The 27,019-nt window shown below is 38.4% G+C and overlaps 1 protein-coding gene across 4 annotated transcripts; it reads left to right on the top strand.

The window, feature by feature from the left end:
* Nucleotides 1-1,058: 1,058 nt before the first annotated feature.
* CUNH5orf34 (chromosome unknown C5orf34 homolog) lies at nucleotides 1,059-26,479 on the top strand. Of its 4 annotated transcripts, none has more exons than XM_042690583.1 (13): nucleotides 1,059-1,214; nucleotides 3,102-3,333; nucleotides 3,481-3,570; nucleotides 6,939-7,579; nucleotides 8,334-8,432; nucleotides 10,150-10,273; nucleotides 12,941-13,032; nucleotides 15,878-15,947; nucleotides 16,736-16,906; nucleotides 18,482-18,576; nucleotides 20,711-20,806; nucleotides 24,629-24,669; nucleotides 26,090-26,479. In XM_042690583.1, the coding sequence occupies exons 2-13, from the start codon at nucleotides 3,139-3,141 to the stop codon at nucleotides 26,281-26,283; spliced, it is 1,908 nt and encodes a 635-aa protein (XP_042546517.1). In that variant the 5' UTR covers nucleotides 1,059-1,214; nucleotides 3,102-3,138; the 3' UTR covers nucleotides 26,284-26,479. The 4 variants fall into 4 exon arrangements, with proteins under 4 accessions (XP_042546517.1, XP_042546515.1, XP_042546514.1 ...); XM_042690581.1 differs by having other exon boundaries at nucleotides 1,208-1,270; nucleotides 26,099-26,479; XM_042690580.1 differs by having other exon boundaries at nucleotides 1,208-1,270.
* Nucleotides 26,480-27,019: the final 540 nt, after the last annotated feature.

Genomic DNA, 27,019 nt, shown 5'->3' with positions numbered 1-27,019 from the left:
AATTGAGCTTTAGATGTCTGTCTTCCTATCCCTTGCTACTATCACCTATAATAAACAAGTATACTTTTTTTTAACTGTTAAAACAGTAACGAAACACTTGGCCACACAGAGACTTCATCTCTTTTCTTATTTGGTATCAGAAAATATGGGTTAAGTCCATAATTCGTCTAAAATGATCTGGCCCCTGACACAATTGATCCACACTCCAGGCTTCTCACCCCCTTCAGGCCTCTTTCAAGCCCAATGAAGGAAAACATCTTTTCCTTGGATCTCAGAGCCCAACAGAGGCCTGAACCCTGGCTAACACCCACTTCTAACGTCAGATTTCAGTGGAAATATTTTCTCAGTCTGCCTGCTATATGCTCCCACACATTTCTATATTTTATCTTAAGAACTCTTACTATAAACTGTGACGAAAGTCTTAACACAGTTACTCCATAGCTCCCATCTTCACCCCCCAGGGAGTGTCTTCCTACCTTGCTTCATCCCAACGTACTTTGCCCATAAGTTACCTGTAAAGCATTGTTCAGTGGTAACACATTAGTACTGTTAGTAGACAGTTTCTGGCACCACCTTAGGAAGAGGCCTCTATTACTGGCCATTTGGAGGGAAAAAAGCTCGCTGAAGTACAGCTGTTGTTTGGTTTGTTTAAACATCACTCGGCCAAAATCCACCCCCGGGGTTTGTGCCCGACAGTTATCAAAAGACCGGTTTTCACCAAAAGTGATTAACCCGGTTCCACCTTTTCCCAAGGGGCACTGGAACGAACACTCGGAACCAGGAAGAGACCAGGGTCTACTCTGTTCCACTTCCGGACTCTTCCACGGCCAGGCGCGGAGGGGCGTGGCCAGGCACGGAGGGGCGGGGCCAGGGCGGGGCGGGGCCAGGGCGGGACTTCCGGGGCTTCGTTTTCCGGAGACGTAAGGCCGCTGCCTCCGTGACCCGGGAAGTTTGAGCTGCCTCTGTCGGCCTTGTCTGCGCGTCCGGCTCCTGCGTTCCTCTGCGGTCGCACTTGACTCATTTGGCAAGTTCAAGAAGTAACCCTGGAGCAGGATTTTCCGGCAGATCTACACTCGGGCTGTCGGTTTGCCTGGCTCCGCGCTGCGGCTCGCTAGGCCTCTGTGGAGCTGCCCGGCGGCGGGGCCCCGGCCCACCGCGGCGGGCTGTGGGGAGAGCCACCGCGGACGCGGGCCTTCCGGGGCGAACCGTACCAAGTACGCACAGGAACGTTGCTCTTGAAATACCAGGTCGATGTGTGTGTGTCATATAGGTATATTGCCGTTTATTCCCAAGAATTATTGCCACCAGTATTGAATAGTTATTGCTAGTTAACAAGTATGTAAGCAAGAGTTAGAGCAGTTTGTATGGCCCAAGTTGTGGGACATGACCTATGACTATAGTACTAGAGGTAGAGAAAATTAGAGAATGGCCTTAGACAATTGTAGGAATTGCAGATTTGATCGAAGAAGAGGTAAAGACAGCCATATTCAAGAGAAACTAAGTTAACAAGACTTGTTCGAGGGGTATCTAGGTAAACAGTGCTGCTAACATTGACTATAACATTGCAATGCCTTTAAATTAGCAAACTCAAGAGGAGCAATAATTTAAAAGAAATATCCTTTCATCACTTGATGGCGGGTGTCGCACATTTATGTATGTCAGTCATGGGGCTTGAACTCAGAGCCTGGGTGCTGTTCCTGAGCTCTTTTTGCTCAAAATTAGTGCTCTACCACTTTGAGCCACAGTTTCTGGTGGTTAATTGAAGATAAGAGTCTCACAAACTTTCCTGTCCAGGCTGGCTTTGAACCTCAATCCTCAGATCTCAGCCTCCTGAGTAGCTAGGATTACAGGAGTGAGCCACATGCGCTCGGCTTTATTGCACCTTTATAATCTGTTGAAAATTCTTTCAGGTTTCAGATACACATCTGTGAGTAAGATAGGTAAAGTTCCTGCTCTGAGTTTATATCCCAATTGGAGAAGACAAAAAGCAAGCAATTTTGATAATGGTAAATTCTATGGGAAAAGATTTTAATCTTTTGGATTGGAAGCAATTTAACTTAGTTTGTCAAGTTAAGTCTTTTGGGGACTGACATGGAGAGAGCATAAGTCTTTGGAAAGACATTTTACCCTTTCTTATTAATGATGGCTAAAGTGTGACTGTACTTATGAAAGATGAGAAAGGATCTGGGTTTTTTTTGTATATTATTTATTGTAAAAATACTGTACAGAGGGGTTAAAGTTACATGAGTAGGATAATGAATACATTTCCTGTTGAGCATTGTTACCTCCTCCTTTGTTTTTCCCCTATGGTCCCTTCCCTCCCCACCTCCCCAACTCCTCCCCCCCAGACCCCCCAAGTTGTAAAGTTCCTTTTCAGCATAGTGTCTTGTACACCTCAGTGTTACAGTGGGTCAACATGTATCCTTATTTCAGCATTTTATTATTTCTCTTCCCCTCATTGTATATGCAAAAATGTAAATGCAAGATGCAGGGCACTGGAATCAAATCCAGTGAAAACGGGTTATACCAGCAGGGAAGAACATACAAAAGAAACAAAAAAATCACATGGTATATTATAAATACATTAAAAACAACAGCAAGAAAGATAAAACCACTTATGTTCCTATCTTGGGGTTCATTTCGCTTAGCATCTTCTTATATGGTCATATGTACATAGCTTTTAACCTTTTCTGCTTGTCCTAGACATATACTAGTTATTGCAAATAAGGGAAACCATGGACGAATCTGATTAAAGAACATAGAAAATTCCGTTGTGACTAAAGTGTCCAGAACAAAGAGACAGAGCTGATCACACCCAATTTTTGTACTAACAACTAGTCCAACTAACCCCCTTCAACTAAACACAGTAGACAGAGGATTTAAGAAGGAGTTAGGAAATGACATTTGGAGAGATAGAGTCAGTTTGTGTAGCCTTTATAACTTCTAGATAGGAGTTTGATTTTCTTAGTGCAAATGTTAGGTATTAGTAGGTTAAGTCAAGGATGATATGACCTTTGTTTTAAAATATCCTTTGTTTAACCTGATATGGTTAATTTGAGGAGCTCTTGTACATTAAGAACTATCTGTATTCTTTCCTTCAGTCTTTGCCTTGGAAGACCATCTTACCCTGTTCTAGTAATGGCAGCTGAAGTGCAAATGGTACTTTATGAAGATGATTCTGTGCAAGTACAGTATGATGATGGTTCCACATTGCAACTTTCTCCCTGTGGCTCTGAGTTTTTATTTGAAAAGTCACCTCCTGTTTCAGCACATCCTTTAGAACAGCCAGAAAGAATTCGTCAACGGACACACTTTGTTATTAGCACTTACAGAGTAAGTAATACCATGCAAACTACTGATTTAAATGCTAAGATATTGTTGAGATGATTTAGAATAAGAAAAGTAGTATTCTGGATTGCTGTCATTCTAAACTAATTTTCAAATCCTTTTACCTTTTTAAGATCACATTTCTTTTCATAGGAGCAACTACAGCGAGCCCTGGATTTTCGGAACTCTTCAGCAACTTGCCCTTTTTTATCTGAAAGCATAGTACCTTCTGAAAGAAAAAAGGTGATTAAAAATTATTTTATAAGTACTATTTGAAGATAAGTGATTGGAAACATGTAGCTTAATTAAGGTTTAGTTTTTACCCTTCTCCCCATGTCTCCTCTTCCTCTTGGGGAACTTGAGAGTTAATACTTGGTGTAGAAAACATTAACTTGGGGGCTGGGAAGGTGGCTCAGTATTAGAGTGCTTGCTTTGCATGCATGAGGTCCTGGGTTCGATTCCTCAGCACCACATAAGCAAAAAGCTGGAAGTGGCACTGTGGCTCAAGTGGTAGAGCACTAGCCTTCAGCTAAAGAGCTGAGGGACAGCACCCAGGCCCAGAGTTCAGGCCCCATGACTGGACCACCCCTCCCCCCCCAAAAAAAAAGAAAGAAAGAAAGAAAGCATTAACTTGTGTATTTTACCAGACTAAGGTACACAGAAGTTATATGGTTCACCTCTGTGCTGTTTTTTTTTTTGTTTGTTTGTTTAAGTTGGGCACCGGCCTGCCTGAACTCTGAGCCTGGGCGCTTTCCCTCAGCTCAGTGCCCTAGCGCTTGAGCCATAGCACTACTTCCAGCTTTTTCTGATTATGCGGTGCTGAGGAATCAAACTCAGGGCCTCATGAATGCAAGACAAGTACTCTACCACTGAGCTACTGTCCTAGCCCCCTGTTGTTTTTTAAAAAAAAGAATTATAATTAGATTTCAGATAGGTAGCTTTTTCATTCTCAGAAATCTCAGAATTAGGCAATTACATGAGCATTTTCAGTAACTTGTGTTTAATTATTTGTTAATATATAACTAGTAGATATTTAATTAGGAGAGGGATATGTAATTATATATAGATATAAAATTTGTTTATATTTTATTTTGAACTTTGATAAATAATAATAGCTGTCTTTTGTTTTGTTTTGGGTCCGGTCCTGGGGCCTGAACTCTGGGTGTATCCAGGCACAAATTACTCCCTTCACAGTAAATCCGTAGTTACTTATTTCCTCCAACCTGTCATAACTGATTCCCAGTAACCCATTCATCTGTTAATTACTCAATTATTTATGACCCATTCATTTTTCAAAAGCATTATCAGCTAGGATCCAAACCTTCAATCCCTGAACCTTTTGGGGCACATTTCATATCCAGACCATATGGGCAAAGGAGCCATAAAACATCAAAACTGTAACTTGGTATAAAGGAGTTTTTAATCTATTGTGTCTTTTTGGTAACTTTATCCATTCAACTTTATTCATTATTGCTGATGCTGCAATAGGGTCACTAGTGTAACTCTAAAAGAGAATGTTAATAACAGTGTAAAAGAGAATGTTAATAACTGACCATCCTTACAAACCATGTTTTCAATGAAATAATTACTGATTTTATTTTTAATATCCTGACATATAGCACTATAAATTTAATAGGCTCTCTTAACAGTAGTTTGGTGAAATTAAGGTTTTATATAAATGGAAATTGAAATGTTAAATTGTTGGCAAAATAAATAAAAAGGACTGTTATGGACCAAGAACATACTTGTAATCCCAACACTCTGGAGGTAGAAACTGGAACATTGTGAATTTACAAATTCTAGACTAGTCTACACTACATGTCAATACCGTTCTCATATAAACAAGGACTGAGGTTGTAACTCTGTGGTAGAGTACTTATCTATCATGCCCAAGGCCTGAGTTCAGTCTTCAGCGTCCACGCACACAAATGTTAGGCAACATGGGCACTATTATTTGTTATGATCTGTCTGTTGTTAGGATCAATTGACCTTTGAGTTTTAAGTTCCTCTTTAAAACACATGGAGTTTATTTTAGTTAGCAGTGTGCCCAGTACTGTCTTGGCAGTGTCCCTGACCTTCTTTTACTCAAGGCTAGCACTCTACCATATGAGCTGCAGTGCCACTTTGGGCTTTTTCTGCTTATGTGGTACCAAGGAATCAAACTGAGGCTTCATGAATACCAGGCAAGCACGCTACCATTAGGCCACGTTCCTGGCCCCTCATATGTGCCATGGTTTTTGTTTTTGATTTTTAAATTTTGTCAGTTGTGGGGCTTGAACTCAGAGCCTGGGCACTGTCCTTAAGCTTCTTTGTGCTCAAGGCTAGCTCTCTACCATTTGAGCCACAGCACCACTTCTGGTTTTTGATTGGAGATAAGAGTCTCAGGGAGACTTTTCTGCCTTGACTCTGGCTTTGAACTGAAATCCTCAGATCTTATCTTCCTGAATAGCTAGGATTACAGGTGTGAACCACTGGTACCCGGCTTATATGTGCCATTTTTTAATCCATACATATGATAACTCTCCAAGATAACATTTTTCAAATGCTGTTCAATAATTCCAGTACTGTTTAATAAGTAATTTTCTTTCCTCCTTTGAAATATTTATAAAGCATATGTTATATGTAGCATTAAGATAGAATAATGTTTTTGTGTTTTCTGAGTTACTCTGGATGTAAATTTAATACTGATTGCAAGTTACTTAAAGCTCTGATTGCTTTTATTATAGTAAATACTTTATAATGTACATTTCCTTGTTATTTCTGTTCTTCCTCTTCCCTTCCACCCCCCCAAAAAATCAGGCTTGAACTCAGGGCCTGAGCACTGACTCTTTGTACTCAACATTAGCCTCTACCACTTGAGCCACATAGCACCACTTCCGGGTTTTTCTGAGTACTTTACTGGAGATAAGAGTCTCCTGGATTTTCCTGCCCTGGCTGACTTGGAACTGTAATCCTCAGAGCTCAGACTCCTGAGTGCTAGGATTACAGGTGTGAGCCACCAATGCTGGCCTTTGTTTTTGTTTTGTTTTGTTTTATTTTGTTTTGGTTCGATGTGGGGCTTGAACTCTGGGTCTGGGTGCTGTCCCTCAGCTCTTCAGCTCAAGGCTAGCACTCTGCCATTTGAGCCATGGTGCCACTTCCAGCTTTTTCTGCTTTTGTGATGCTGAGGAATCGAACCCAGGGCCTCATGCATGCAAGGCAAGCACTCTACCACTGAGCCACCTTCCCAATCCCTAGAGAAGACTTTTGGGTGAAGGGTTTAAAAAGCCACTTAACTCTTCTTTTTTTTTTTTTTTATTGTGAAAATACCATACAGAGGGGTTACAATTACATGGGCAAGATAAAAAGCCACTTAACTCTTACTCACTGAACACTTTAAAACAAAACTGTTTAACAATTCAGTGTAATCAAGATGATATTTTCCTTTTCTCTCTTTTTTTCATTCTGTGTGTTTCAAATTTTTTTCTCTAAGAAACAATAATATGCAGACTGTTTTTTTGTATAGATAGTAAAAACACAAATATTTAAGAGCTTTCTTATACAGTATTTAAGTGTGGAAGATAAACTGTTATCAGAAAACCTTCACCATGTCTTTTCTCCCCTCAATTTAGCGTATCTTCATTGACATCTCAGAAGTAAAATGGCCCAGTCTTAATACACATGGTAACATGACATGTTTGGAGAGCGGCACTGTGAAAATTACATCTTTAGATGGTCATGCATTCCTTTGCTTACCCAAAACTCAGCATGAATTTACAGTACATTTTTTGTGCAAAGTTAGCCAGAAGCCAGACTTATCTGTAGTACTGTCAGAAGAAAATAATCAAACCCCCAAAGATAAACTAGTTGAAAAAGCCAGCAAATTCTGTGCATATGGAAGTTTGTCACAACAAAGACTGAAGAATAAAGAAAATGAACTTTGTGGGCAGGTCTTAAAAACCAAAGAACCTTTAGCAAAAACAAGTTGTGTAAGTGGAACTGAAGGGGAGGAGTTGCCCTTGCAGAGAAAACACACATGTATATATACATGGGTAAGACAGCACTGGTCTGTATCCTCCTGTCCAGAAGAATGGAGATACCCTTTGTCTTTAGCATTTCATTTTCATAATAAAGTTAGCAGTATGTCTAAAATGGATGCTGATGTCACTGCAAGTAGAATTTTAACTTGTGATGTTTCAGAAGAAAGAAGAAAAGAAGTTTCTGTTCTTCCCAGGGCCCTGCTTCTTAGTTGCCCATCTCCATACTTACACAGGTAATGAGGGAATGAAGCTTTTATGAAGGCCAGTCTACTAAAGCATACTTCTCTTTCTAAATCATTAAGTTAAAGCTCACTTAATTGACTTACATCTTTGTTATCTTAAGTAATTTCTCTATCAAAGGTGTTACTAAACGTTCCTTACTTCATATTTGGGAGAGGCTACTCTATACTAAGTACTTTGCAGTCATAGATTGCAATCAAAGATACTGCTTTCTGGCAGCATATAGTAGCTAGTGAAGATCACTGTCCTTGAAAGGATTATGAAAGTACCTTATATGATGTGACAGGAGCCTATGGAATATTTTCTTGGAGAGAGATCACAGAAGTACTATGGCTGCTCACTAGATCCTATGACCTAGCTTGTTGGAACATGGATCTGACAAAGCTTTCATTTGAATTTAGATTAAATTTGAAAAAAACAGTAATGTCTGATTTATGTGATCATGGTGAGGTCCAATAATAAGATTATTAAAACACCGAAAAAAGACATGGAAAAATAAGACTTATTTTTAAATTTAATTAATACACTTTGATTTAATGAGTTAAGCAAGAAATAATAATTTGGGCTGGAGATGTAGCTTAGTGATAGAGCACTTTCCTACCATGTGGGAAGCCCTGAGCTTAATCCCCTATACCACAACATGGAGAAAAAAGAAAAGAAAGAAGAATATTATATTGACACCGTTTTGTTGATTTTTAATGGCAGTTGTTTTTAGTAATTAGAATGCTTACATTTTATCTTTCATAGGTGGAACTTTTGTGGTTCACTTATACAAAGACAGACTGATGAAGAATATTCCTATCCTGAACTAGTGAAAGTAGTTTGGCATAAGGGTATCACATATAGGTAAGGCGCCTGTGTTGAAATAGGAGCTTTTAGGATATCAGAAGGAACAGACAGACTCACCAGAGGACAGTTTTTCTAGACCTACTGTGCTATATTTTGTCCTAATTTTACCTGTCTCAAGACCATCCTTGTGATTCAATCACAGCCATACTTACAAGACTTATAATTAGCTGCAAGGCTAGTAATAGATCAAATTTGCTAGTGAATGTAGTGTTTATATTGGTTAATAGGGTTTCTTTCTTTTTTTTTTTTTTTTGCCAGGCCCGGGGCTTGAACTCAAGGCCTGGGTGCTAGTCCTAAGTTTTTAGCACTGTAACACTTGAGCCACAGTGCCACTTCTGGCTTTTTTTTTTTGATCATGGGGCCTGAATTCTGGGCCTGGGCACTGTCCCTCAGTTCTTCAGCTCAAGACTAGCACTCTGCCACTTGAGCCACGCTGTCACTTCCAGCATTTTCTGCTTAATGTGGTGCTGAGGAATTAAACCCTGGGTCTCATGCATGTAAGACAAGCACTCTACCACTGAGCCACCTTCCCAGCCCCATCTAGCTTTTTTGATTAGTTTATTAGAGATAAGAGTTTCATGGATTTTCCTGCCCAGGCTGACTTTGAACTGTGATCCTCAGATCTTAGCCTCCTGAGTAGCTAAGATTACAGGCATGAGACACTGGAGCCCATCTATATCAGTTATTAGTCAGATCACACCAGTTATCTCCTGAGTATGGCAATAGAGAAGTTAGATAGCCACTTCACTGTGCCTATATTATTTCATTGAATTATCCTCACACCTTAACAAAAGTATATCTTTAGTGACTGTAATTAGTATTGGCTAAATTGAAAGTTTCATTTCCATAAATAATGCTAGAAAAAGCATTCTTAAATTTTCCTTTGGTGGTGTGAGGGAAAGGACACTTTCCATGAAGGTCTACCACTCTGACAGCATGTTTTTCATATATGATAGAATTAATTTTACTTCATTTTTTTTTTTTTTTTTTTTGCCAGTCATGGTGCCTGAACTCTGGGCCTGGGCACTGTCCCTCAGCTCTTCAGCTCAAGGCTAGCGCTTTACCACTTGAGCCACAGCGCCACTTCCAGTTTTTTCTTTTTTGCTTATGTGGTGCTGAGGAATCGAACCCAGGGCCTCATGCATGCAAGGCAAGCACTCTGCCACTGAGTCACCTTCCCAGCCCATCATCTTATTTTTATTTTGATGAATATTATATGATCAGAGGCATGGAGGTATTGTGCCTTTTTGTTCGTTTGGCTTTTATACAGTACATACAATACTTGCCTTGATTTACCTGGCTCTTCCAGTTATTTGTAATTTTCTCTTAGGAATGGCTTAATCTCATCCATCAGGTATCGATTATACTAGTTTCTTTATTAAAAAGAATAGTTTCATTTTCAGATTGTGGAAGTGTTGTATTTAACTTCTACATGACAGACATTGCTTTGATTTATGCACCAGCCCCTGTGATTAGTAATGAGGATATCAGGAAGATAAGATCCCTTTGGTGTTCTGTTTTATCTTTTGCCTTTTGCCTCCCCACAAAATGTGGCTAGCTGGAGTCAGATATGAAATTTATTTCTCTCAATAGGCAAAAGCAAAGTCTAATTGTTTAGGCTTCTTTTAAAAAGACTGCTTTTATATATATTTTAATCTTGGGAAAAATGTTACTTAAAAAAGAAAGCATACTAATGTTTATTTCTTTACCTAAGGCTTACTCATGAAAATGTGAACTCAGTAGAGATTTTTCCTGGAGATGGATCTGTTTTCAAATCAGAAGGAGCTTATTATGGAAAATATTTTACATATTATTCTGGTGAAGAAGGATCAGAAGAGGTAAGAATTTGGGTTTATCATTCACTTTAAATTCATTATCTCTAATATACTGGAAATTTGCTGTTTATATAACATTATTTCCTATTCCTCAGTCTGGAAAATTACAATCTTATTGTCAGCTTTGGTACCTGGGTAATTTTTACTATATTCTCATCCACTATTACCTGTTAGCCTATGCAATTTCTGTTTAAATCAGAGATTAAATTTCTTTTGTCATAATTGAAAACCAGAAGCATTAGTTTAAGTCAATATACTTTTTTTTTTTTGTCATGGGGCTTGAACTCTGGGCCTGGGCATTGTCCCTTAGCTCTTCAGCTCAAGGCTAGTGTTATACCACTTGAACCACAACACCACTTCTGGCTTTTTCTGCTTATGTGGTGCTGAGGAATCAAACCTTGGGCCTCATGCATGCAAGACAAGCACTCTACCACTGAGCCACCTTTTCAGCCCCTCAATATACTATTTTTGGGGGTGGGGGTGGGGGGTCTGGTCATGGGGCCTTAACTTTGGGCCTGGGCACTGTCCCTCAGCTCTTCAGCTCAAGGCTAGCACTCTACCACTTGAGCCACAGCGTCACTTCTGGCTTTTTTCTTTTTGCTTATGTGGTGCTGAGGAATCGAACCCAGGGCGTGCATGCAAGGCATGCAAGGCAAACATTACCACTGAGCCACCTTCCCAGCCCCTCAATATACTATTTTTAAGTTAATATTTTCACACCTAAAAACACATTTTCTCCCACTATGTAATTGTTTATATATTTTTTAAAACAGCTCTTAAACTGCCTCTACTTTTAAGGCAGTGTCCATAACATTCTACTGCTTTGCCTTGCAAGTGAGAACAGAACAAATATGTCCTTTCTGTTAAAGACAGAGTATTTGGGTAATTAGTCACTACCAGAAGACTAAAAAGGGACCTTTTTTTTGTTTGTTTGTTTGTTTTTTGTGGTACTGGGTTTTTTTTAACTATAGATAATTTCAAACATATATATAAAAGTAGAGAGACAAATATAAGAAGTAACTCTGTGGCTCAAAGTGATAGTGCTAGCCTTGAGCAATAAAGCAAGAACGGCTAAGCCTCTAAAGAATCAGTATAGATTAAAAACCTATAATATTTGAGATATATATTTTACTAATGGTATTGGGGAATGCAAATTAAAATAAAAACACACATAACATTTTTCCTTAACCAGTTCCTATAATATCAGCACTTGGGAGAATTTGAGGCCCACTTGAGCAAGATCCTGTCCCCAGAATAAATTGACTTGGGAATATTTACTGCTGGACAAAGTACAGGGAAAGGAGAAGGGCTTCCATGTTGTTGATTGAAATGAAAATTGGTTTAGCTCAAGGAGGACAATTTGATTACTTGACATAGAATTGATCACAAAGTTTTTTTTTTTTTTTGGTCCAGTCCTGAGGCCTGAACTCTGGGCCTGGATGCTGTCCCTCAGCTCTTCAGCTCAAGGCTAGCGCTCTACCACTTGAGCCACAGCGCCACTTCCGGCTTTTTTCTTTTTGCTTATGTGGTGCTGAGGAATCGAACCCAGGGCCTCAGGCATGCAAGGCAAGTGCTCTACCACTGAGCCACCTTCCCAGCCCCATCACAAAGTTTTTAAAAATGGTATATAACCATCCAGTATTGGATCCAGTAGTTAAACCTGTGATTTTAATCTAGATGTGTCTGACTTCAACACCTGTTTTCTTCCCAACTGGAAAAAGTGTGTGTTGCACTCCCTGTGGTTAAATGAGATCTCTACTGTTTGTTTACCCTCACTAAAACAAGCCATCTAATATTGCAGAATTATTTTGAGGAGTAATGAGGTCTTTGAAAAAAATGAATGAAATAGCACCTACCACACAGTGTCTGTGCTATTGTATTGTGAACACATCTTTGAACCCCATTGGAATTACCTGAAAATAAATCAGAAAGTCGGAAGAGAAGGCCAGAGGTCAGAAGAGAAGACCAGAGGCAGAATCATGTGAAACTAGCAGATTTGAAAAGGAGAAAATTCAGAAGGAATAACAAAAGTATCAAATGTTTAGTATCATTAAACTGAACCTGGGCTGGGAATGTGGTTTAGTGGTAGAGTGCTTGCCCTTCATGAAGCCCTAGGTTCAATTCCTCAGTACCACATAAACAGAAAAAACTGGAAGTGGTGCTGTGGCTCAAGTGGTAGAGGCTAGCCTTGAGCAATAGAAACTCAGGGACATTGCCTAGGCTCTTAGTTCAAGCCCCAGGACTGGCACAAAAAAGAAAAAAAATACAGAAAAACTGTGCTTGTAAATAATAAGTATTCCATAAACTAGCAGTAATTCTTCCATTAATAAAATATAAAATGATAAATTTGTTTTATTAAAATAGTTGTTTTTAAAACCTATATAGCCCTTAAGAAGAAAGAATAGCTTGTGATAATTTCTTGTTAATATATAGGAATATTAACTTGGTTAATACGTTGGTTTACACATAGACAAGATTTAAATTGAGCATCAAATTATAGGCTATTAGAATGTAACTTTATAGCAGCTGTATGTTAAATAAAAGTGGGATGATAGAAAGGCATCCTGTCCATTATTAAGATAACTACTTACCATGTCATTATATAAGTACCTATGTTAACAATAGGTAATGTTTGAACTTGTGTTATTTTCATTTTAAACTTATTTTCAGAGAGAAGAGAAAACTTATTCTGTAAATAACCTTCCTCCAGATAGACCAGGAAGTCTATTCTCTGTATGCTCTCTTATTAAGCAGGCAACCAGGTAAGTTCTTCACAGTCAGCTGAATCAAGTGTATATCTGAAAACTTTCATACATTTCTTGGAGCTAAGGATAGGCTTAAGAATAACACATACAGCTGGGTGCTGGTGGCTCATGCCTATAATCCTAGCTACTTAGGAGGCTGCAATCTGAGGATCAAGGTTCAAAGCCAGCCCAGGCAGAAAAGTCCGTGAGACTCTTATTTACAATAAACCACTAGAAAACTGGAAGTGCTGCTGTGGCTCAAGTGGTAGAGTGCTCGCCTTGACCTGAAGAGCTGAGGGATAGTGCCCAGGCCCAGAGTTCAGGCCCCATGACCGACAAAAAAAAAAAAAAGTAAAAAAAGAAAAAGAATGACCCATACCAGGCTCAGAAGGCTAATGTAAGAAGATTGTTAAGTTTGAAGCCAGCCTGAGCCACATAGGAAGTTCAAGACCATGTTGGGCTACAAAATGAGACTGCTGAAAACAAAGGAGTTGGCAGATGAATTTAAATATATGTTTTTGGTAAGTCAATCAGATTTTCTGGTCTCATAATTCGTAAAATAATTTCTTCATCATTACTAGAGTATCTTTGGCTTTAAATTTTAAGTGTAGTGAGGCAAGTGTAATGATCAAGTCTGAGAGAAAGCTTAGGCAAGTGTGCCATCATTATTTTCATTCAGATTGGAGGTTGGATGACATATTGAAGTTCTCTTTATCCTCTTCAGTGTGATAAAGATTTGAGAGTGTACTGAGGCAGTACATGCTTCGTTTCTTTTCAGTTCATATATAGTAAGCTTATCCTATCTGTGGATTTATTACATGCAGTTTTTCACAAAATACAGCCAGATAAATAAGGAAATAAATGAAATTTCAATAATAAGAATTTAATTCCTGAGCTCAGGTTATAAAGCTCATTTAGTCCCTGTGTTATCAGTTGTTTTTAAATCCCTGTGTGATGATCTGACTGCTTTTTTGCCCTTGATTTTGTGAAAATACGCTTTGCACAAAGCAAATGATGCCAGAAAAGCATATAATGTACTTAATTTAAGTAATGAAGTGAAAATTTTGATTTGCTGAAAAGCATCATATCTTTAGCAGAGTTGGGCAGCCTCGTAGGAAAAATGAATCAAATCTGAGACCGTACAACACTGATCTCTGCATCATGAGCATTGGTGTGTTTTCCTCAATGGCATTCTCCTTGGAACCACACACTCAAAGTCTACTAGCCTTTATTTTTTTCCCCTGGAGAGTGAAGGACTGAACCCAGGGGATTGTACTCCCCAACCCCTTAAAATTGTTTTTTTTTTGTTTTTGTTTTGTCCATTGTGGGGATTGAACTAGGGACCTTTGCACTGTTCCTGAGCCTCTTTGTGTTAAAGTCTAGCTCTCTATCACTGGAGCCACAGCTCCACTTCCAGTTTTTGAGTGGTTAATTGGAGATAAGAGTTTCACAGGGACTTTTCTGCCTGGGCTGGCTTCAAACGGTGATCCTCAGATCTCAGCCTCTTGAGTAGTTAGGATTACAGTACCACCAGAACACAGCTTTAAAAATGCTTTTGATTCATGTGAAGCACTCAGGAGAATGGAAACAAATTGTTGAATTAAATTATTTTTATAAAGTATGTCTAAACAGTTTCCAAAACAGATTTGGAGGAGTAGATTTGAAGCATATGAATAGGTTTGAAGGATTTCTTAGCAATAGCTAAAGTCTTTAAGCTATGTTTAAACCCTTAATATATCACCTCTTCAAAAGGAGCACTTGATGGATAATTGAAATACAATTATATATGAAGATGGCATTAAGAATGGCAGTGAAAGGCGAGAGCAGAGCTCGCCGGCGTCTGGATGCTGGACGCCGCATTCCTCTGTGCTGTTTGCTTAAAGAATGCCATGCTGTGACAGGTTCTAGATGGAAGCTTTTTCAGGATGGCTCGTTTCTTTTTTTTAAGTTTTTAATATTGTTTTTCTGAACATAAATGTAAAATGCATTCTCATTGTACTGTTTACAAGTGAAGGGATAAAAAGTACCATGTAACACTCCACTTCAATAATTCCAGCTAAGGTTTGACGAGATAGCTGATACATGTTTCTGGCATATTTCTTTTTTAAAGATAGTATGGTAGGGTTAAAAGTAGAATGGTTAAAAGATATGTGCTACTAAACTTTAGAGCATGAAAACCAAAATAAACACTAGATGCAGTGATGGTTAAAAAAAAAAAAAGAATGGCAGTGAAAACTGGTGATCAGTAGTGGTTTGGGGAGGTAGGGAAAGAGAGGTTATTCTGAGCCAAACAGAATATATGTATGTCTGAAGTACCATGGTGAGACCCTTGGTGCATTTAATACACACTTTTTAAAAAATGACAGAAAATAAAACAGGCTTTGTCAGGGTTGAGTGTCAGAGATAGGGGATTGGGCTGACAAAGGGGTGAGTGAGGATGAATATAATTAAAGTGATTTATTTGCACTCATGAACATAGAATAATGAAACCTATTGAAATTGTATTAAGAAAGAAGGCGATAGATAAAAAGAACAATAAAGACCAATTGGGATACATTTGTAAAATAGACATGTAGAAATGTTATAATGAAACTTCTTTTATACAACTAATGTATGCTAATAACATACAATAAAAACGGAACATCTGAAAATTCTCATTATGGAGTCATTTCATTGCTATGAGTAGCCTTAACTAGATAAAATTAGCACAGAGGGAAACAATACTAGTTTCCTTTCTGTGCTAGAGAACTTGTGGAAGAAAAGCTTTCCCAAGATGGATTTCAGGGCAGATAGTGACTTGCCATCTAAAATGTTAATAGTATTATTTACAGTTGTGTAAGAGGTATTATTTTCATGTTAACAGAATTCTTCAACATTGTGCCAAAGTAAGGCTCTCTCTAAGCCATAACTATCGTGTATGCTGCTGGAAAATGGTATGTTGAAATTGTTTCAAGAACAACTTTTAAATTATCCTTTAAATTCATACTTCTAAGTTCAAACTATATTTCATATATGTGAGAAGTTAATTTTGGTAGCATTTAATACTGATTTATTGAGAAAAATAGCCACCTAATAGAGAAACTGAAAAATCAGGGTTTCATTTTTTTTTTTTTAGTCCTGTGAATTAAGCCCAAGGTACTGCGCTTGCTAGACAAACATTACCACTGAGCTATACCCTCAGCTCTTACATTATACTTGTACTTTATGAAGTTTCCTGATACTATATAGAGTTCCCAGCCCCTGCCATGTTGAGCATGTTAGGTTTTAAACCCAGGACTTCAGGCATGCAATGCACATACTCTGCCACAGGGCTACACAGTCAGTTTTTAATTTGTTGTTGTTGTTGGTGGTGGTGGTGGTGGTGGTGGGGGTGGTGGGGGTGGGGGTGGGGGTGGTGGGTGTGTGTGTGTGTGTGTGTGTGTGTGTTTTAATTTCTTGTGCATGTCCTGGGGCTTGAACTCAAGGCCTGGGTGCTGTCCCTGAGTTTTTTTTCTCAAGGCTAGCACTCTGCCACTTGAGCCACAGCTTTCTTTTTTTTTTTGATGACTAATTATAGAGTCTCAAGTCTCACAGACTTTCCTGCCCAGGCCAGCTTCAAACTGAAATACTCAGATCTCAGCTTTCTGAATAGCTAGGATTACAGATAAAAGCCACGGGCACCCAACTTTTTTTGTTAGTAAGTAACTCTTCTTCCTTGCTATTTTTATTTTCTTGGTTTTAGGTACCTGGGATAATTAATACCAATACACTGCCGGTGCTTTTAAATGAATCATTCATACCCAGCATGGGAAGATTTCTTGCCTACTCTGATAACAAAGTACATGCTATCTTTTTAGATGGTATTACTCTAACCCTAAATTGGAATTTTAGCTCTTCTGTTGAAAAAAGACATGTGAGTATACTTCAGACTGAAATCTGTTTTTTCTGTACAGCAAACTGTGTGTGTGTGTGTGTGTGTGTGTGTGTGTGTGTCTCATTTGGCTTTCTTGCTTATGTCTGTTCTCTATCTGTAATGACTCCAACTGGGCTTTCTTTCTGGTTAATTGGAGTTGGATTCTCACTGATTATTCTGCCCAAACTGGATCTGATCTGTGATCCTCTGGATCTCAGCCTCCTGAGTACCTAGGATTATAGATACAAGCCACCAGTGTCTGGTTTTTTTCTTTTTTTTTTTTTTTTTTGTCGGTTATGGATCTTGAACTCTGGGCCTGGGCACTGTCTCTCAGCTCCTCAACTCAAGGCAAGCGCTCTACCACTTGAACCACAGCACCACTTCCAGTTTTCTGAGTGGTTTTATTGGAGATAAGAGTCTCATGGAGTTTCCTGCCAAGGCTGGCTTTGGACCATGATCCTCAGATCTCAGCCTCCTGAGTAGTTAGGATTACAGGCATGAGCCACTAGCCCCTGGCCAGTGCCTAGTTTTTGAAGCATCTTTTGTGTGATTGTGTATATATGTGTGTGTATGGTTGTCTTGGAGTTTGAATTCAAGGCCTAGGGTACTGTACTTTAGGTTTGTTTTCTTTTTTGGGTCCAGTCGTGGGGCCTGAACTCTGAGCCTGGGCGCTGTCCCTCAGCTCTTCAGCTCAAGGCTAGCGCTCTACCACTTGAGCCACAGCACCACTTCCGGGTTTTTTCTTTTTGCTTATGTGGTGCTGAGGAATCGAACCCAGGGCCTCATGCATGCAAGGCAAGCGTTCTACCACTGAGCCACCTTCCCAGCTCTTACTTTACGTTTTTTTACTCAAGGTTAGCATGCTACTACTTGAACTACAGCTACATTTCAAGATTTTTGCTGCTTAATTGGAGATAAGAGCTCACTGACTTTTCTGCCCATGCTGGCTTCAAACCTTGTTCATCTAAGATTTCAGCCTCATGAGTATCTAAGATTATGGGCGTGAGCCACAGGTGCCTGGATGTTTTGAAATGTCCTCTCAAACATATACCATTTCTTTGTTGTAAAACATTCAAAATCCTGCCTTTTAAGTATCAAAACCTGTCAAGAGGCTTTACTGGTGTCATTGGATATCCTAGCAAAAATCAGAAGAGTGTGACACAGTTACATTCAGAAAGATAACACATTGTGGCAAAAGGAATTAGTATTTTTACTCTCTCATAATTATCTGTATGAGTGGTAGTTAAATGATATTGATAGGCCATGTAAAATAGAATGTTTAAGTTGTCAAAGTAAAAATTTAAAGGTATTTCTATTTTTAATGATGTTTTTAAAAATATTTTTACAAGCTTATCTGCACAAAAGGCTTATTGTGATATTTACAATGTACGGATAACATACCTTAATTAAATTCACCTCATCTATATTATTTTCTTAACTACCCACTCTTCTCCCCTCTTTTTTTTTTTTTTCAACAGTTTTGGTAAGTATCACTGTGCTCTTTTTTAAAAACATATATAATGCCTATACTTTCATTTTTAGAATCATGAAACTTAGCTTTTCTCGTTTCTTAAGGCACATCAAGGTCTCAACTTAGGTTGGTGTAGGTTAACTTTTCCTGATGGACAAAATCAGTTAATTCCAATTGAACATCCTGGAGCATATGAAAGGTACTGAAAAAGATTTTGAAATTTATTTTTATCAATGGGTAGAGCACTACCTTTGAGCAAGAAAGCCAAGTTAGAGTATGAGGCCCTGAGCTCAAACAGTAGTAGTGGCACCAAAAGTTTTTTGGGGGCTAGGGATATAACTTGTCATAGGATCTTTACCTAGCATATAAGAGGTTTGAGCATATAGATTTGATCCCCTGCACAAAAAAAAAAAAAATTACTTCCATGTTTTACTTGACAGAGAGGAAGCATGTAACTATTGCTTAAATGTTTTGTGCATATATTTTGTTCAGAGTTTTCGTTTATGCTTGCAGTTAGCATAAGTACATAAATCAGGTTAACTTTAATTGTTTGCTTATTTTCAACTAATGTATTGCATACAAAACTAATTTGCTTTGAAATTTTTCAGTTTGGTCTGTTAGGGACTTAATCCTAATGCTTAGCAATTTACAAAGTTTTTAATAACAAATGACTAATTGTATATATTTCTGTTAAATGACAAAAATTTATAGCTGATGATTATTCTTAAAATGGGGAAGATTCTTGAAATTAGTTTTTATGAATATACCTTTTCTGTTTGGTTCATGAAATTTATTACAATAACTCTGTGGTAATTATAACCTTTTAGTGATTATACTTCACAGTGTTCACAGAAGAATTTCTTTTTTTTGCTGTTGTGGGCTTTGAATTCAGGGCCAGGGCCAGGGCCAGGCTCAAGGCTAGCACCCTACCACTTTGAGCCACAATGCCACTTCAAGTTTTCTGGTGGTTAATTGGAGAGAAGAGTGTCAAGGACTTTCCTGCCCAGGCTGGTTTGAACAGTGATCCTCATATCACAGCCTCCTAAGTACCTAGAATTACAGGCATGAGCCACTGACACTTAGCTAAGAATTATTTTTGTTTTTAATGTTTTTTTTGGGGGGGGGCAGTTGTGGGGCCTGAACTCTGGGCCTGGGCACTGTCCCTCAGCTCTTCAGCTCAAGGCTAGCGCTCTACCACTTGAGCTACAGCGCCACTTCCAGCTTTTTTCTTATGTGGAGCTGAGGAATTGAACCCAGGGCCTCAGGCATGCAAGGTAAGCGCTCTACCACTGGGCCACCTTCCCAGCCCTTAATGTTTTTTATTGTAAAAATAAGAATTACTTTTTTTTAACCTCTTAAGTTAATCTTTCTATTGAGCTTTATTGTTTTTGGTCTAAATGCTCCAACATTCAATTGCTATTTTGAATTGTTTGCTAAAAAATGTAGTGTCTTTAGCAAATATTACTATTCTATATTTAGTGGATTATATTTATATAATTATACATATAAGCTAAATTTATGTATGTGCATTAATAGGTACTTCCAAGTTTAAATTTTAGGTAGCAAATGCTTATATAATTTTTACATGTAAAGACATTTTCATGATAAAACATAAGAAAACTCATATTTTGAAAAACTAAAAAGTTAAACAACTAAATTTGAACTTTTAATGAAATTGAGGTATTATTTTTGTACTGCTCTTAAATGTTACCCTTATTAACTATAAATGTAAACTGATTAATTTATTCTAATGAATAATGAGGGGAAAAATCTCGCTTCTATCTAGTGAAAAATATTAAGAAAACTACCTAACAGTTGCCTCCCCTCAAATGTCTTTCCTGGAGTCTTACTCCCAGTTCTCCTTTATCTCGTTATACTAAAACAAATCCTTGCTTATACTTAAAAAAGAAGATAATTTTCCTCTTTTTTTTCACATTGTGATTTTTCAGTTTTTTTGTATGTTTGTAGAAAGCATACAGGTTCATTTTTCAAATACTTTTTCTTTTAAAACTCCTTTTTGTAATTATCAATGCTTTTTTTTTTTTGCTGACCTAAGTCTCCAACTCAGGTCCTGAGTGCTGTCCCTGAGCCTCTTTTTGCTCAATGATAGCTCTTTACTACTTAAGCCACAATACCATTTCCAGCTTTTCTGAGTAGTATAATGGAGATAAGAGTCTCACAGGACTGGCTTTGAACCACAATCTCAGATCTCAGCCCCTTGAGTATCTAGGATTACAGGTATGAGCTACTGGTGCCTGACTTATCAATGCTTATTAATTGTACAAATTAATGAGTTTCAATGTCAGCTATCTCTTTTAACATGTTCCTTCTAGATATGTGACAGCAGTGATATCTTGGTGCAGAAGACTGACTCAGACTAGTCCAAGACAGGAGCTTACACATCAACCATCTGTTCGAGAAGAAAATTGGTAAGTTTATTTCCTTTAAACTTAATATGCATAGATAAGCCAACTAGTAATTTACAAATTATTGTCAAATGATAAACCCTAAAATACTTTTTCCAAGAAAACTTTAGTTTTAAATACATTACATTTCATACGTGAAATGTTTTCAATAGCTTAAAGCTTGAGAATACTGATTATTTTGAAAGGCAGAAAACCTTCCATTGAAAGTTTTACAGAAAATGAGTGGTTTTTTTTATGTGTTTATTTGTTTATTATTGCTGATCCTGGGGCTTTGAACTCAGGGCCTAGGTACTGTCCCTGAGCTGCTTTTACTCAAGTCTAGTACTCTACCATTTGAGCCACAAGTGCCACTGCCAGCTTTTTATGCTTATGTGGTGCTGAGGAATCAAACCCAGGGCCTCATACATGTGAGGCAAGCACTGTACCACTGAGCCACCTTCCCAATCCATTTTTTATGTTTAATACAAAACTTCATGGGGGGGGGGGGGGGTGGGCTGGGAAGGTGGCTCAGTGGTAGAGCGCTTGCCTTGCATGCTCAAGGCCCTGGGTTCGATCCTCAGCACCACATAAGCAAAAAGAAAAAAGCCAGAAGTGGCGCTGTGGCTCACGTGGTAGAGCACTAGCCTTGAGCTGAAGAGCTGAGGGACAGCACCCAGGCCCAGAGTTCAGGCCTCACAACCGGACCCAAAAAAAAAAACAAAAAACAAAACTTCATGGGGAAATTTAAAGAGGAGTCTTTGTATATTGAGGGGAATAAAATGTTAATACAGTTTTTGAAAAATTTGAATTTTAAGTAATTTATTACTCCACATTAACAAATTATCAAGGCAAATATATTATTTATTTATTTTTATTTTTTGTCAGTTGTGGGGCCTGAACTCTGGGTCTGGGCGCTGTCCCTCAGTTCTTCAGCTCAAGGCTAGCACTCTACCACTTGAGCCACAGTGCCACTTCCTGCCTTTTCTGCTTATGAGGTGCGGAGGAATCGAACTCAGGGCCTCATGCATACGAGGCAAGCACTCTACCACTGAGCTACCTCCCAAGCCCAAGGAAAATACTTTAGTCCTTGCTTTGTGCATAAGGCACAAAGTGTATAAGGCACTAGGACTGGGTTGAAAAGGAGTAATTAGGGGCTGGGAAGTTGGCTCAGTGGTAGAGTGCCTGCCTTGCATGCACGAAGCCCTGGGTTTGATTCCTCAGCACCACATAAGCAGAAAAAGCTGGAAGTAGCACTGCAGCTCAAGTGATAGGGCGCTATCCTTTAGCTGAAGAGCAGTAGGACAGCACCCAGGCCCAGAGTTCAAGCCCCACACTGACCAAAAAAAAAAAAAAAAGGAATAGTTAAGGGAAATAAGACATTGTAGAGAAGAAGTAAGGACAGAAGTAAGGCTCTTTTGGTCTGTGGAAAAAGAATGTGCTTTTTAGTAAACATAGATACCTGCTGGGATGTTGTGAGTTGTGATGGATAGCAATAGTTTTGTTTTTTTGTTTGCTTTTTTTTTTGGGTCCGGTAGTGGGGCCTGAACTCTGGGCCTGGGCGCTGTCCCTCAGCTCTTCAGCTCAAGGCTAGCGCTCTACCACTTGAGCCACAGCGCCACTTCCAGCTTTTTTCTTTTTGTTTATGTGGTGCTGAGGAATCGAACCCAGGGCCTCGAGCATGCAAGGCAAGCGCTCTACCACTGAGCCACCTTCCTAGCCCCAGCAATAGATTTTGTAATAAATATATGAATTCATGTTTAATGAAAATAGAAGTTCTTGAATAGAAAAATGAGAGGAAAGAAAGTAAGTAAGGAAACTAATATCAGAGTTTACTATGAGTATGTTGGGAAAGGGATACTTGCACTATTTTAGGAACTTTTTTTTTCTGGACCCATCTGTAGGGCATTGTGCATGCTATGCAAGCTAATTTAGGAAGCCTAATTTAGGAACATTTTAACTAAGTTGTGAGGCGACATAGAAAAATGGGGGAAAAATAGAAGCATTCAAGCCAGGTGCTGGTGGCTTACACCTGTAATCCTAGCCACTCAGGAGGCTGAGATCTGAGACAATTCAAAGCTACCCTGGGCAGAAAAGTCAATGAGACTATTTCCAGTGGAAGTGGTGCTGTAGCTCAAATGGTATAGTGCTAGCTTTGAGCAAAGAGCTTAGGGACAGTGCCCTGCCATGAGTTCAAATCCCATATATGACCAAAAAAAAAAAAAAGCAACCAACCTGATTATTATTTCTTATAACAAATCAAATAAAACTAGTAGATATTATTTAAACATCTCATCTCAAATACCTAAGGATCCACCTTTCCACATGCCTCATGGCCTATTCGGGACAGATTTCTTTAGCTTGACTAACTTACACAGAGTAGGTGGGAAGAAAAGGAAATTATACATAGTCATGAAACATTGCTTGGCACAGTTTTAAAATCATATCCTCTTTCTGTGAAATCAGAAGGGATAACTTTCAAGACATACTAGAAAGTGAACATGTAGATTGGTGATAGTAGCTGTGGGTAGAAGGCTCAAGGACTAGCATAGAAACAAGATAAAATTCTTACAAAGCTAAGACATCTCCACTATGATCTGTCTTCATGTCAGAGAGACTAAATTAAAGGAAGAAACTGCATACATAGTACAAACAGCTACCTAAATTGTATTTCAAGGTGTTTTTCTATCTTACAATTATTAATTTACTGGTTAAATTTTTCTTAAGTTTTGTGAATTTGCTGAGCGCTGGTGGCTCACGCCTGTAATCCTAGCTACTCAGGAGGCTGAGATCTTAGGATCATGGTTCAAAGCCAGCCCAGGCAGGAAAAGTCTGTGAGACTCTTATCTCCAATAAACCACCAGAAAACCAGAAGTGGTGCTGTTGCTCAAGTAGTAGAGCACTCACCTTTAGCTGAAGAGCTGAGAGACAGCACCCAGGCCTATGACCCCATGACTGACAAAAAAAAATTTTAATTTTTTTAACTTTTTGTTTTTATGCAGTACCAAGGAATCAAACCCAGGGCCTCATGTAGGCAAGCACAGTACCACTAAGCTACATTCCTTGCCCATGATTTAAAAAATGTAATAGCTGGGCACCAGTGGCTCACACCTATAGTCCTAGCTACTCAAGAGGCTGAGGTCAGAGGATCTTGGTTTGAAGCCAGCCCAGGCAAAAAAGTCCCCGAGACTCCTATCTCTAATTAACCACTTAAAAAACAGAAGTGTCACTGTGGCTCAAGTGGCAAAACACTAGCCTTTACCACAAGAGGCTCATGGTCAGTGCCCAGGCCCCGAGTTCAGTCCCAAAAACCAAAAAAAAAAAAAAAAAAAATTTAGTTGAAAAAAGTATAGGTGATATTTCCTAAAAAGTTGATTCATCATATGAGCAATTAAAGATTGTATTATTATGCCTAGTGTTATATAAAAAGTATTTTGTAATTAAAGAATCAACAGGCTTTTGGAGCTCAGTTATACCCAATTTCTTCTCCTATAGATGGTTAAAATGATGAAAAAATCTTTCATTTATCATTCATAGGCTGGAGTATAAAGAAGGTTACGAGCTGTGCAATAGACTTGTAGTCTATTGTAGTAAAGGCAATAAAGCAGAAAAGTCACACTATGACTATAAACTGTGAAAAAGACTTCTTAATAACTTGCATAAAGAGATGTTTCTAGACCTGTCCTCATTAAGTTTTCAGTTAGCCATGATTTGAAGTTGTACGCCATTGCTCATTCTTATCAAGCTTCAGTCCTACCTTTATAAAAACGGAAGTCAAATATGCTTATTTGAAATTCTATGAATATAAAAGAATCAGACAACTATCATGAATCTATCTGTTTTTTATAGGTCTGTTGCTTCTGAACTTGAAAAGATACAAAAGTTTAACCGTATCCTTTAAATGCAATATCTTGGCCTCCATAACTGCTCTCTTTGAATTCTAGACATCTACACCTACTGACTGTACATGAACATTGTTAGCTTTTTCTTGCCCTGACAAAACACATGAAAATAATATATAAGGTGAAAAGATTCTTTCAGCTCACAGTTTCAGACCATCCTTTTGGCAGTGCAGAGCAGCTGACATCATGGCAGGCAGGAGGAAGAGAGAAAGAAAATGCTATACTGACTGGCTTTCTCCTTGTTCATCTTTTGTCATCTGTGGGCCAACAGCCTATGGAGTGGTGCACCAGGGCAGGTCTTCCCACTTAGTCCTCTCAGAACCTGCCTCACAAGCACATTCCGTGGTATATTTTATTAATCCAATCAAGTTGATGCTGAAGATTAAACATCACAAATGCTAATCCATGCTTACATATTTCTGAGCTTGAGCTATAAATAGATGCTACATCATGTTAATGTTTAGTCTTTTCTGTGTTTATACTGGACCAGAAACACTGAACTACAGTTAAGATCTGCTTTGAGACTTTCTTTTTCTTTTTTTTGTTGGTTGAGGGGCTTGAACTCTGGGTCTGGTTTGCTGTCCTTAAGCTCTTCAAGTCAAGGTGAACGCTCTACCACTTAAGCTACAGCACCACTTCCAGTTTCCTGGTAGTTAATTGGAGAGAAGAGTCTCAGAGACTTTCCTGCCTGGGCTGCTTTGAACGTCAATCCTCAGATCTCAGCATCCTGAGTAGCTAGGATTACAGGTGTGAGCCACTGGTACCCGGCTTGTTTTGAGACTTTTTTACTCTTAAACTAAATTATAAGTGTTGAATATGTATTTCTTTTTCTTCTTATGATTCCTTTTGGTCTGTACAGTCTCACTATTTTTTCATGCCTCTTCTGTACTACAGAACTAGCTTGTTCTGCAACTGAACAAGTTCCTTTCCCCTTAAGTCTTTTCAAATTAAAAACTAAAGACACCATACTGATTGGTTGTAACTCCTATCACCTCTATATGTTCCTTTTTATTTTTTCAACAACTGAAGATTAAGAAATGGCCCTGAGATTTTTTTTTTTAGGTCTGAGGCCAGGACTCAAACTTGGTACCTGATAGTTTCACTCATTAGCTAGCACTCTACCAACTGAGTGATGCCTCCAACACTGACTCTGAGATTTTAATTTTTTCATTTCCTCACCACACCAAATGTCTGTCCAAACACGCAAATTCTCTCCTCCTTCCCGCTCCTTTAATACTGTATTTCCTCATCTATAATGGGTAAGTTCCATACATTCTGAACTCGCAACGCTTTATCATAAATCCAAGATATCTTTGCAATTGAGAAAGTTATTTTCATATGAAGGTCAGACTTTCTGAAGAAATAGTATGTAAAATGTAGAAGAAAGCTCCTTAACAATGTAACTCAGTGCTGCTAGAGAATAGTGGCATCCTGAATCAGATTTCTAATAAAAAAAATGAACAGTGTTTTGATCATTACAAGTCAAGATCTTCGGAAACATTGCTGGAAGAAGTTAATGAAAGGAGGGTATCAATAGCATTGAAAAAAACTTCTGAAATCCTTCAGGATATTGACTGTCTTCTATCAAATTCTAAAAGGTAAAAAAAAAAAAAGGAATTATTACAATGTGTTTAGATCTTAAGGACATTGTTGTAAAATTACTAGTTAGCCAAGAAATTACATATAGCACTAATACTGATTGACACCTGTAGTGTTTTTTTAACCAAACATGTAAATTATGTATAGACATTTATACATTTATTAATAAAGAATATTTTGAAATTTTTTTTTAATTTAATTTAATTTTATTTTATTTGAGAACATACTGTACAGAGGGGTTACAATTACATGGGCAGGATAATGCATACATTTCTTACCAAGCATTGCAGCCTCCTCCTTTGTTTACCCTTCACCTCTCTTCCCAGCCTCCCCTCTCCACCCCACCCAATCCTTCCCCCCCTCCCCCCCCCCACACCGACATTGTAAAGCTCGTTTTTGACATGACATTTTGTACTTCTCATTGTTGCAACAGGTCCACCTGAATCCTTAAACGACTTGTTTGTCCCCATCTCTTCCACAAGTTATACTGACATCAAATATAGTGAAAGCGGGGGTTACACTGTGGGGGAGGGACATACAAAGCAACAAAGAAATAATCTTATAAATGCATTAGAAACACATGCATGAAAGAAAAAAAACATTAAAATACATATTTAAGGGTTCGTTTTCCTAACATCACATTATCTGACCTTTTCCGCTTGACTCATACATATACTAGATATTGCAAATAAGGGAAACCATGGGACCTATGTTTCTTTGGGCCTGGCTTACTTCACTT

Source organism: Dipodomys spectabilis, unplaced genomic scaffold (genome assembly GCF_019054845.1).
Source record: "Dipodomys spectabilis isolate Male_0828 unplaced genomic scaffold, ASM1905484v1 ptg000138l, whole genome shotgun sequence".
NCBI classification, from domain to species: Eukaryota; Metazoa; Chordata; class Mammalia; order Rodentia; family Heteromyidae; genus Dipodomys; species Dipodomys spectabilis.
This window is presented reverse-complemented; position numbering and strand designations above follow the sequence as displayed.

Bases quoted from the DNA above. Each gene is read 5' to 3' on its own strand.
- CUNH5orf34 (XM_042690583.1), top strand. From the start codon at position 3,139: ATGGCAGCTGAAGTGCAAATGGTACTTTATGAAGATGATTCTGTGCAA. The intron at 13,033-15,877 runs GTAAGTTCTTCA...TCATGTTAACAG, and splicing joins CTTATTAAGCAGGCAACCAG to AATTCTTCAACATTGTGCCA. The intron at 24,670-26,089 runs GTATCCTTTAAA...AATGTAACTCAG, and splicing joins AAAGATACAAAAGTTTAACC to TGCTGCTAGAGAATAGTGGC.